Raw genomic sequence first — 12,657 nt, forward strand, 5'->3', positions numbered from 1 at the left:
AACAAATTATTAACTCCTCAGTTGCAGGTTCTCAAGTGCTGAACTGGACTCTTGGTTCACACAGTTTGAAGAGCAGAGCAAACACATCATACAACACTCAATTAAGGATGATAAGAATTCAATTATCAAAACCACTTTTGTTCCTGATGGTCTCCAGCATTTGTAAAGCTACTTAACTAACTCGCTCACACACATTTTTGGATATTTCCTTTTGTGGTTGTAAGTTAATATTTGAAATTCCACTCCTGGGTGTTGCTTGCTAAAATGTTAGCTGTTAAATTGAAAAAAAAACTAAACAAAACTAGTTCTGTGAATGCTGTTATAATCCGGTTAGTGCTTTGTGGAACATTTCATGTGGAAAATCCACCACTCATTCAATACTGACCAATCACATTGGCCTGTTTTATGACTGAGCGTGTATGTGCACATTTGTGTATGAGAGCTATAGTGAGTGTATTTTTAGCAGTGAAGACTCAGGGATCCCAGGGCCTCTCCCTGTGATAAGCAGTGGCCAAAGTCCGCAGGCTATAGCAAAGGCCTGAAGAGCAAACAGGGAACACACACACATGTAGAGCTAGTGTTTAATATGCTGATACATGGGGCTTAGCTGCAGTGTGATGTGGCAGGTAGAGGGAAAGCTGTCTGTTTGTGGAGGGGCAAGTCAGGGGTAAGACTCAGGTTAGGCAAAGGTGAGGTAACATCATCAAAACAATGGATTCTGGTGTCTATGAAGAGTTCACGCAGAGTTCATGGGTTAAAGAGGTGTCAGCGGGCCTAAAACATAAGAAATGCAGAGTGTGATGGAGAGAGCAAGAGAAAGAATAATGATTAACAAGAAGTGTGTGAAGTTTTTTGTCACTGTCAAAAACTCACTCCTCCTGTCAGTCAAAGTCTGGCTCCTCCCTCCCTAAAACACTGTAAGAGACAATAAAAACACAGTGAGGAAGCCAGAGGAGAAAAGGTGCCTTAATCCAGAGGCTGTCATAGCGCCTATGACCAATAACAGCAGGGATAGTTCAGTTTGGTCAACCAGAGATGTTTAACAAATTGTTTGATTCTGAAAGTGAAGTTTAAAGCGGACGGAGGAAGAAACAGGGAATGTCGGAGAGGGAGGAGAAGGGAGATGCCACCAGACAGGAGGAGCAGTGGAAAACAAAAGAGGCTCCACACTCTGCTCTGTCTTATCTGTCTGAGGGTCTTATCCACTGCTGGCTCTGTTAGTGTAACCCCATTCCCTCCCTCCCTCCCTGCCGTCCGCTCTCCTTCCACCTCATCCCTCCATCTCCAGCCCCCCCCACCACCTCCCACTGCTTACGGACCCCGTTATCAGGCCAGGGCTGACGTCAGGGGGCCCGCTGGTGCTGGGGGGCCGGAGACGGAGGCTGATAGCGCAGCAGAGGCTGCCTCCACACAGGCTGTGGGAACAACGGACCCAGCCCACCTCGACCCACTGGCCCCGTACGTCCACCACAAAAAAATCGACACAGAGAGGAGAACACACTGCACAGTTAATTCATGAATGAATACACACTTTTGTGTACTTTGGAGTGTTTGTTTTTTTTTTTGTAAACTTGTATATTGTGGATATTTTTAACCCAGTGTTTTTAAAATCCTTTAGCATTTTCTTCTCTAAGATTTCATTTCTACCAGTGTGGAGATTGCTATGAAACACCATGTAGGCCTTTATGTTGTGAACAAATGTACAGAAATGATAAATGAATCGAAAAATGACTACTTTTTTTTAAAAAGGCACGCAGTCGCTCATTCCTGACACTGATCATTGAAATGCACAGCTGATAAACCTTGCACATCTACACAAAAGGGGCACAAATGCATATAAAACTGTTCTTGTGAGTCTATATGTTCACAGACAGATATATGTTCTGTAGACAGACCTTTCCATTTTCATAGACTCTGCAGTCTCTTTGAGCCTCTATAAAATCAACAGAAGGATCTCATCCACTGCAGATCTAAATTAATAAACTGTTATCAAAATTCCTAAGTGCTGAAGATCTCAATAGGAGGATCTGCTTCAATAAAAATAGCATGTCTGTGTCTGTTTGCTTCACATATATCTCAAAGCAAAAAAAAATTGTAATTTGTTATCTCTAATCATTCCTGTCACAATATTTCAACAGTTACTGACTTTCACTTAAAAATAAAGCGTGCAAGTTCAGAGCATCACCATAAGATATGTTTTTAACCTCACTCTTAAGAAATCAGTTGCCTAAACTCCCACTCAGCTTGATATAACTGGATATCAGATATTATGTGGAGAAGGAAGCTGTCATTTAGGTTGAAGATAAAGCTGAGGTTTGTATCTGTGACACTCGTCAGCCCATGGATCTCCATAAAAGACAGCGCAGCTGCAATGCAGCTGACACATTATGATGTCAGGGTTGGTATTAGTCCATGAAACATGAATTCACTGGAGGAAAGACTCAGGGAATTAATTGTCTGAGACTAGGTTAAGGAGGCACTTAGCTTCAAGCGGTGGAATGGCTGTTGTCAAGCCAGAAAATGTGTAAAAGGTGTGTGAGTGAGAGTGTGTGGCACATGTGTGTTTGTACAGGTCAACAGGTGCAGGTTTGATATGTGGGGAGTGAGGGCAGAGTAGAGGGCTGTAGCAGATGAAGTTGGCAAGTTTCATGTCATTAGTTGCAGGTGCAGCACTCCCAAAATGTGCACATACACACTCACACAAAACGAGTCATGACATCCAAACCTTGGTAATTATCCCTCAGTCATCCCTCAGTTTCACTATATCCACACAAACTACCAAACTCAGCTTTTTTTTTTTTTATTCTATCATTATTATTCTGGTTTGACTCATTTAGAGTAGTGGGAGTGAACGGAGCTATCAGTCTGCCAGTTACACACATATTCTGTATCTTCCTACGTGCATGTCAGATGTTTTTGGAGATGGATCTTTCGGATGGGGAGTGGAGACATGCTTATCAGTGTGTTGTTCTCAATAAGGTGGAGAAGATTTGTAACGGTTGCGGTCGGTCAGTCCTAGATTTGTGTGTGTGTGTGTGTGTTGCTCCCTCTCTCTCGCTCTGGCCTCTCCTCGGTCGAGCAAGTTAGAAGGAAGAGAAGAGTGGCCTTGACAGACTAAGAGGAGGGGTGAGATGTAAAATAGCAATCAGCAAAAGAAAGAATGAGAGCATTATTTCTGAGTTGCTTACTTCTTCTCCTCCACCTCTCGCTGTCACTTTATCTCACTCTTTTTGTCAGATGCACACTCCCTAAATTGTAGCAGTGGCCATGGCGTCCTTGGCCACTTTAAAAAAAAAGGAAGACACTGGGAGTGGAGCTGAGTAGGTGTGCAAGGGAAAAATGAAAGGTGAACTTAAGGTGCACTCTTACTGTAAAATGTTTGGCTGCATGGGAAAAGAAGAAAATGCAATTTCTTACTGATATGGGTGAGAGTGTGGGAGCAGGTTTCAGCGTGGGCTGTGAATGATCAGTGGATTCAAAATAAAGACATTGTTTGTGAATTGTAGCACCATCAGTAAGTGCACTGAAAGATATGTACAGGACATTTTTATAAAAGTAATTTAATTTTGTTATGTTGCTGCTACTTTGGCTGAAGTCATTGCTCGGGGGACTACAGACTACAGGGGACCTGAAAATGCAGGGTTTTTTTTTTTTCATTTGCATTTGGTTATCTAGTCATCAAGCGGAGATAGCAAGTGTTTTTGTGCACATCACTTCGTGTGATCACATTCCAACCGGTGGTGTACCGTCTCTCTCTGCCATGCTGCCCGTCTCAGTGCCCCCCTCTCTGCCCTCTGGGTGACATGATAAGCACAGGGCCTCATTAGTCTTTTTAATTGGTCCAGAACTGTTGTAATGGGACGGGCTGCTGTCTGGCCCAACGCCAGACTAAAGTAAACTGACCCAATGAAAACAGTGTACAAGCTGACCACCAGATCAGAGTGCAACATCAAGTCTGACAAAGACAGTATTTGATTTAAACTGAGTCCAAGGGGGAGTTTCTAACATTTTTCCTGAATTCTTAAATGAGAACTAGTTACTGTAGGACAAACTATATCCTGTTTCAATGGGAAAGAATATAAACAGCCTTTAAAATGTTCCTCTTGGACTTGTAGAGCTATGGATAGAAATTGTAAAATGTTTTTAAAATCACACAGTGAACCCATGTCTCAGCACACCTCCTCTCTTCACTTGACAGGGTAGCAAAAACAAGAATAACTTCTTTTACATTTTAGCTTTTTGTGCTAACAGTTTGGAATTTATAGATGCCTTAACTGTACCTTGTCTAACAAAACGTCTTTACACAAGTTTACTTTTTACATGTGTTGTGCTTTTGTGGTACTGTGAATGTGTGTTAGTGTGTGCTCAAGCATGCACATGCGAATTAGATAGTGTATGTGTGTGTGTGTGTGTGTGTGTGTGTGTGTGTGTGTGTGCGTGCACCATGGCGTCTATAGATTGTGGGGAATCCATCAAAGCTTATCATTATAAGTAAACATGACAGAGTGGACAAAATGTCTTGTGCGCGGCCAGACCTGCTATCTAACCCACTATGATGATGGACTGATGTGGCGCTGGCTTGGATAACCAGAGTCAGAGAGTGGGAGTGGACGTACACACACATCAAAAGGGATACGCATGTAGACACTCAGACACAGTAAACACACACTTTTGTTAACGTTAACGTAGCCTTATAATGTTATGTCTCTCAAAGGAATGCTACCTTTAGAATACATGAAAAGTTGACTTATCGCACGATCATAAATGGGCAGGCACAGTCATAATTCATATAGGAATTTATAGCTGCTTATTTAGTGGCCAACACCGGCCAATAAATAACAGCTAAGGCTCATAGTTTCACCTATGAGTTCACTGGGGACAGGGGCTTTTCTTCTGAAGTGTCATCATTACTGTAAAGGACAAGCCTCTTTTTATGGCAGATGAAGACTTAATGGGCGCTTGGGGAGATAATATTAGTAATGTTAGCTAATAGGTCTGTGCTCATTATCACGGTTTCACTGCATGTGAGAGCACAGACCTCTGTAAGCACAGACTGCAGTATGTCAAGTAAGGCTATCAAAGTGAAATGAACACAGACCTCTATATCATTTTCAGAGCTTTTTTTTTGCATTTGGCCAAGGTGAGGTTTCTTCTTCTGTGTTGAGGTCAACCTGTGTGTTGCTCTACTTGTTACAACACGGCTGATAAGCAAAGTAAACAACCATGCGCTGTTTGCTCCTCTACCATGTGATCAAAAAACAGTGATGAGAGGGTGTGTGCATGTGTTTGAGGGGGTGACATGCCCGTCTCTCTGTCGGGGTCCTCTACTGTCTGCTCCATTTTCGAGGCGAGGCTCCTCCAACTGTCTGGACATTGAGCTTTAATAACGAAAACCCTGACATTGATAACCTTTCCCCTGCTGTTCAGTTCTTGGGTCAAAGGTCGTGGCTGCAGTTCCTCAGCTGACTTGGCAGATTGACAGTGTGTGTAGTGGCACTGGATGGTATACAGTATAGAGCTGTTTCAAGTCATGCCTCCATCACTTTCATTCCCCTCTTCCCTCTTTGTTAACTGCCTTGTGTAAGAGGCCAGTATGTGTGTATGCAAAGGGAATGCGTGCGTGCAGGGGGTCATTAACCTCATGGTAACCTAGAAGGTGGTCTCGTAGTCACTCTGGACTCCTCTAGACCACCAACAGAGTGGTGAGTGTCTCCATCACATCTAAATTCTTACATCTTCTGATTTGTTATGCACAAATTTTAAAAACAATATCAACTTTCCGTTGCTACAGCCAAGCACAAACTAGTTTGACCAGGATTAGGTCATAACTCCATCAGTAAGTCTTTCTAAATTTTAACAGAAGTAGCTAGTTTCAAACTAGTGATTTGTTCATTTTGAGTCACTCTATTACATGGACATTTTGATATTTTGTGAAAGATTGACAGTACTCTCATGTCTGTACAGTAAATATAAAGCAACCACCAAGCAGCAGGTTAGCTTAGCTCAGCACAAAGGCAGGAAACAGGGCAATTATCTACAGTATTTGTTCTATCAGTCTAAAGGTGAGGAAATCCACCTAGCGACGCCATTAATCTAATTTATGAATATGTATTTATTCAGTCTGACATTATTAGCATTTTGTTTTGTAGCTCTATCTTGTTAATGTCATTTAAAACTTGTCTGTTTTACGCTGGTATCAAACAGAATTTTAATCAGGTGTTATTTCAGATGTGTCTTACCGTATCCCCTTTTTGTTGACTTAGACAGATACTAACCATAGTGTTAGCTATGTCAGTGGATCAGTTAGCTGTGTAGTTACACCTGACATTTACACATTTAATAGTTTGTGTTGTGCAGCTCATTGTAATGTAGTAATGTGCAAATCTCATTGAACCACATGTCTTTTATGTTGGCGTCCCTGACCTCTACCAAGCATTTATAATATTAGTCAGTTTTGACTTAGTGTATTATTACAACATTTTACCCTCAGGCTGATCTAACTGCATTTAACTTATGGGTTATGGGCAATTTCTTTTTTTATTTTAGCTTGGTCCTTGTAAAATCTACACAAAGTGACAACAGTTGGTTTACTGCACAACAATCTGTCTGCATTCTTGCCTTTTAATAAACATAGATGAAAAACACACTGTCCAATAGAAGATTTCCTAAAATATAGCAGTATTTTAAAAGGTTTAATTCATTATAATGAATTATGAGTCCCATATTCCCTATCAAGTATAATTTGTGTGACTTATCCTTTTCATTGTTTTGCTTTTGCGGCTTCTTGCTGTCACAGTGTACTAGAAGTTATCACTTGTTGTAGTCTAAACTAGGTGTGTATGACGTCTGAGTAAAATGATTTTAAATCTCTCCAAGGCCTGTGCTGGGTCAGACTTTTGTGAGTGAGACAATTTATAAAGATATAAGCAAGATATCATCTTAATTTGCACTGACTTAGCAAAACAAAGCACTGAACAAGTTGCTGCCAATGATAGTCTGACTCTTAAAAACACCTAACATAACTGAGATGTGATAACAAAAAGAAAGTGAAGACCATCTGTTTTAAATGTCTTCTGAAAATGGTACGGCTAGTTGGCACATTTAAGAACATTCTCAGTGTCGCACACGTCCTGAAAATGTGCTTCAGCTATTGTTTAGTTCCTTTTCTCTTTGACAAGGAGACCAAAGATTCTTTATGTTTGATGGGGCATCTTGGAAATATCACTCATTGATGAGTCAAACGTTTACCAGAGCTCATCCTTGGCTTGTTTTTTAGCACTTGCATTTCTGTGAAACTGAGCTGCTCTTTCTGCCTCGGATTTCCTTTCTCTCCTTCTTATCTTTTCAAAACCATCCTTCTCAGAAATACAGCAATAAAAAGTAAGGGCTAAGGAATAGAATTGAAGAAGGATTGAGATTGAGAGTGACTGGGAGAAAAAAGACAATGTGATTCAAGGAGAAGATGGAGGACGACATTTTGACTGTCCTACTGTATTTCCGAGTCACAAGTTCTGATGGTCTTGAAAGGGGACGATGATACCCAGAGCCACAAGTTCCCTGCCAACACAAATCCCACTCCCAGCAAAACAGTCCCCCACAATCCCTTGCTCCAAGAAAGGCAAGAAGAGGGGGGGAGCAGAGAGGGGTTGATGATAGTCTGAACAGGCCAGAGAAGGGACACACCGGCGCCATGGACATCCCTAAAACAACTTATCTCCTCTCTCACAATGATAGCGCCTGTCAAAATATCTGCCAAGATACATAGCCAGCCAGGAACTGGTTAACTCAGTGTAGCGAGGGTCTCTGTCTTTCCCCACCTTAGAGGACTCTCTGGGACCCAAGTTCCACAAACACACACTATCTCTGCTTCATTGCTCTCTATCTCAAACAGGTTCCATTCAAACAGGCCTAATGAAGGCATTGGTAGAAACCATTACATTTACAACCCAGTTACAGTACATTCATCTTAAAGCTAAAAGCATGTGAGCATAGTCTGTACAAACCTTATATCTTCATATACAATCTATGCTACAACCTGAAGAAATGATATAGCAAAGGTTAATTGTATCACCCCACATCCCTTTTTCAGTGTAAAATGCTGCAGTGAAAAGAACGTTTTTAGTCATCCAGCAGAGATTGTTGTTAATGTTGGGCTTTAATAACTTATAAAAACAAATGAAAAGTTCAGGTTACATGGCTCTTAATTCTTTGCGCTGTTTACAATATACATACTGTATCTTCGGTCTCTTTTTACAGAGCAGTTTTGTACCATTTGTAGTGGAATGTCGCCGCCTGGTGGTAGATATGAGAAATAGCTTGGGAAGCGGTCAGGAGGAGGCAAAGTCGAGCGTATGTGAGCTGCACACACGGGAGTCTGGATCATGACTGTATTATAGGGATTCTTAATAGGCGACATATACATTGACTCTATTAATATATACACAGCAGGGACCCGTGCAAATGTTTACATGATAACTGTGAAACAGTTAGGCCTACACGCTACATAAAATTATTTTTCAGCCGCTAATCTGCCATTTTTATATGAACTGTAGTCTTCAGTGAGCTAACATACGTCGACCTAACAAGGCTATAATAGGCTATTAGTTTGCCTAAAAATGTTATTAAAACTGTGGTAACAGACTTGTATTTTTAAAACGTTATATTGCTATTTTACTGTAAATGGTTGCTAAATATCATGGTATTCTTGCACTGGTAATATACAATACAGTGAGAGGGCCAGAAGAGTGAAGGTTACTTCACGTCCAGCTGTTGCAGATTATTTAACTCATCTCTCGTTCAGGAAAGATGGGTAATGTATACTTTCTGCTGCAAGAAAAGATTTTTGAAAATTGAATATTGTACGCTCTATATTCGAAGAAGGATTTTAACAGGGAAAAAAGTCACATTCCCTGACCGGGAATCGAACCCGGGCCGCGGCGGTGAGAGCGCCGAATCCTAACCACTAGACCACCAGGGAGGTGTAGGGAGTTGATATATCATATAGTACAAATAGATAGTAACCTAACTATAGTGTTCAACGTTCATATTCGACCTATCCTAGCCTAGCTAACCTTAATTAACTTAAGCTAATGTTACCAGCTAGCTAAAGGCTACAGATAGCGTATACCGTTATACGCAGCTGAGGGGCTGTGCTTTTGCAGTGCATATGACACCAGAGGGCGCAGTGAAGGGTGGTTTCATTTAGATGTTAACATTAGCTGTTTGAGGATGCGTGGAAGGTACGTGGGCCACCTGATTTAGACCAGATTTGGCGTTTAAATGCGTTGATGCACATCGACGTTTGGTGTCTCGCGTAAAAAAAAAAGGAATGCCTTATTTTAATAGACCGGGCTGGTGAGTGAACCGAATAATGTTTTCTTGTCGTCTTCACTAGGTCGCTATTGTCTGTAAACAAAGTGGCTAGTTAGCACCATTAGCATCAGCTGTTAGGTCAGCTGGAAGACTGGATCTCTTCACTGTGCCAATGTTTGCTTAGACCTGCTACACGAATTTAACATTGGCACAACTGGATATTTTTCTTTTGCTATTATTTTGCTGCACCATAAGAAGAGGCTGAAAGCTGGTATTGTTTCGGTTCATAGGGAAATTCCAGTTGAGCAAGCTTCTAACTGAAGGATGATATTAGATGGGCAAACCTGCAAATTTAGCATTTTCCTCAGTTGTAAGCAGCTTACCTGTTACACAACACTTGCAGGCTACGCGTAAATGGACTACAAGTGTCTTATTTCTGCAGACATACGTGCAGTTGATTGTTTTCGCTTAATCTTATGTTGTTGCTGATAGTGAAGCCCTATGGTCTGAATGTTTACCTAAAGATGGACATCCAGACCGATTCTGCTAAAAGATTGTTCTGGTGAAGCTTAATAAAAACTGCTTTAATATGACATTAACCGGAAGCAGATGCATCTTTTCTCTATAGCAGAGTGATGCATTTTCCATCCCTTTTGGACAGCCAGTGATAGCTGAGTGGCCTGACATGCTTATTATTGGCCATCATCGCCCTTCAGTTAGGATGACGAAACTTCAATGTCTGTTATTAGGCTTTTTACAGCAGTGAGTGGTGTTGATTGAGGAAGCACACTCCCTGAGCCTCCACCCCCCCCCCCCACCCCCCCTTTCCTCCTTCGCGCCAGAAGCACAACACATTTTGAGAGGCAGTCGTCTCCAAAGTTGGACACAATAAGGGTGGATGTTTGTATGGATGCGGTTGACTGCATGTAGATTTAGGACCCTGGCCTGATGGAAAAGAGAGACAGGAAGCCGGGATATTTTGCCAGGTAAGGGTGTGTTTGTGAGTACTTTGAATTACTCTCATTTGCGTTGGATTTTGGTAACTTTATTCAGCAGAACTTAGAGTATGCATAACCCTGACATCTCATTTGTATTTTGAGCTTAGTTGATTCTATACCGTCATGTCCATTTTATTTATGCAGCCAAATATAACACATTTGTCTTATAGGAGTTTAAAATCTGTACAGATTTTTTTTTTAAATTTTATTTCAGGGACAGTGAATATTAATCAACATTACTGTAAATATGCCAGTATCGGCTAAAAGCTCAATTTTAACTGCTGTCCCTTGGCAAGATGTTAAAATAGCCATTCAAATAACAGTAAGACACATAACATATTATATTAGTCATCTGAATTAACTAGAAAACATAAAAAGCAAATAATGTGAAGTGGAAATACAGCAATTAACATAATCACATAATCAGTGAGTTGTGACATAACATTAGATCATAACATTACCTAGTTAACCTTAATAAAACCAAAGAAAACTTAAAAACAACCAGACAAAAATAAAACAAACCAGAAGGCAAGGCAAGTTTATTTATATGGCACATTTTCATATGCAACAGCATTTCGAAGTGCCTAGCACAATGCACACTCATGGATAAAACAACGAACAAGGCAAACATTATAAAATGGAAAGAAATTCATAACAGACTTTCAACATAATAAAGTGTTAAGGATAGAATCCTCACATACATTATAGCATTTTAAAATAACCATTTTGTAACTATTCAGTAAATATGCAAGCATTTATGCACAATATAGATCAAAGAAGACAAAGCCAGCTGAAATAAGAGGTTCAGTTAAGTTCAATCCATGACAATCATCAGTTTATTAATTTACTGGGTGAAACTGATGTTGAAATACATATCTGCTTGAGGGAGTGTTTTGTTGATTGTGGGGTTTATTTAATTCCATATCATTCACCACTTGGATTACATGGTAGGGTGTAAAGTCCAAAAAGCCTTTTTATGAAAGCTCTCTCCAAAGTACAATGCTTGTTAAATGTACACAATGGCTTTTCCATCGTGTTGCATGCTCATTTGTTCCTTGACATTACTGCTGTCAAGGAACAAGCTGCTTATTTTCACCTCTTTTGAATCATGAATCAGCACTTTCAAGTCACCTGTCTCTCAGCTGCAAATACACACTCATATACTCAATCCAAGTCATGCGTTAAACTTTTGGAAAATTTTGTCCCTCTTGGATGATGCTGACAATACAATCATGTTTTGGCAGCACAGTGAAACATGATAGCAGGAGATGTGTGGAAACAGGCTTGTCACAGCTATGGTGCATAGACCGATGAGAAATTGGCAGGTTATGAACAAAGAACAGCCGTGATGCGAGCTGCGTGATTCGCTCATGCTGGCAGGTGTTCGGTTTAGAGAGCTGAGTGAATAAGGAAAGTGGATCAACGTGATTAAGTAGTGTACTCCTGTGTACCTGTAATATGGCCATGATATGTCTAAAAAGTTGTAACCCACAGATTTTAGTGCTTGGTCTGCTTGAGTTATCCCAGCCTTGTCTGGCCTGTTCTGCATAAACAAATCTGAGTACAAGAATCATAAGAGTATGGATAAATATGGGTAAATGGATCTATTCCAAAAATGGGTAAATAAGTGCTTATTTGAAAATCTATGTCCCTAGAGTAGAACTGTGACATGTAGCCAAAACTGGATACATAAGTTGATTAATGTATAAGCAGTAGTCGTGCACTGAGTTTGCTGCTTGTGTGTAGCCTAATTCTCTTTAAGGTTACTACAGTTTACCTTATATTTTTGTTGATTTGTTTGACCTACGTATGTTGGAAATATTACCTTGATCAAGAGAAATGACTTGTTCATGGCGTTGCAATCCAGACACCGTATTAGGCAGGCAGGACATTAGATGTTAATGGGATGCAGACTTTGACTTAGGATAGTGTAAAGGCAGCAAGCAGCAAAACATCAGTGGAAAGGTGCAAGATAAATACATTAGACTCATGCAGACCTGTTCTACTGTACAGATAGCCACATTGGTGCCTTTATGAACAGAGTGAACATGTCAGTAATGAAAATGAGCTTTATCTCCCAACAAAGCTACTGCTGTAACATGTAGCAGGAGCGTTACGTGCAGTGACGTGCGGTGAGGTTGACAGCTGGTGAGGCACCAACTCTTTTACAGTCAGATTTACAAATACAAATTGTCTGTTAACAGACAATGCGTTATGTTTTAATCTCATATCAGCATTCTTCACACAAACGTGACCCATATTTAATTTGAGGTTAAAATTTATTCCAATTGAGCTTATTTCTAACTAGAAATAATAAAAGTTTATGGTCTTACCTTTACTTGTACAC

At 40.5% G+C, this 12,657-nt stretch overlaps 1 protein-coding gene and 1 non-coding gene across 4 annotated transcripts in view; one reads left to right on the forward strand and one right to left on the reverse strand.

The window, feature by feature from the left end:
• Positions 1-8,905: 8,905 nt before the first annotated feature.
• Positions 8,906-8,977, reverse strand: trnae-cuc (transfer RNA glutamic acid (anticodon CUC)). The gene has a single exon. It is a non-coding gene; the product is annotated as a tRNA-Glu (tRNA).
• A 1,183-nt stretch (positions 8,978-10,160) lies between these two features.
• Positions 10,161-12,657, forward strand: part of ncoa7b (nuclear receptor coactivator 7b) — a 13,930-nt gene continuing 11,433 nt past the window's right edge. For all 3 annotated transcript variants that reach the window (XM_020589395.1, XM_020589401.1, XM_020589407.1), the window contains exon 1: positions 10,161-10,298. In XM_020589395.1, the coding sequence (XP_020445051.1) occupies positions 10,261-10,298 (38 nt within the window). In that variant the 5' untranslated portion in view covers positions 10,161-10,260. The remainder of the gene's footprint in view (positions 10,299-12,657) is intronic.

The sequence above is a fragment of the Monopterus albus genome, unplaced genomic scaffold, assembly GCF_001952655.1.
Source record: "Monopterus albus unplaced genomic scaffold, M_albus_1.0 scaffold9.1, whole genome shotgun sequence".
NCBI lineage: Eukaryota > Metazoa > Chordata > Actinopteri > Synbranchiformes > Synbranchidae > Monopterus > Monopterus albus.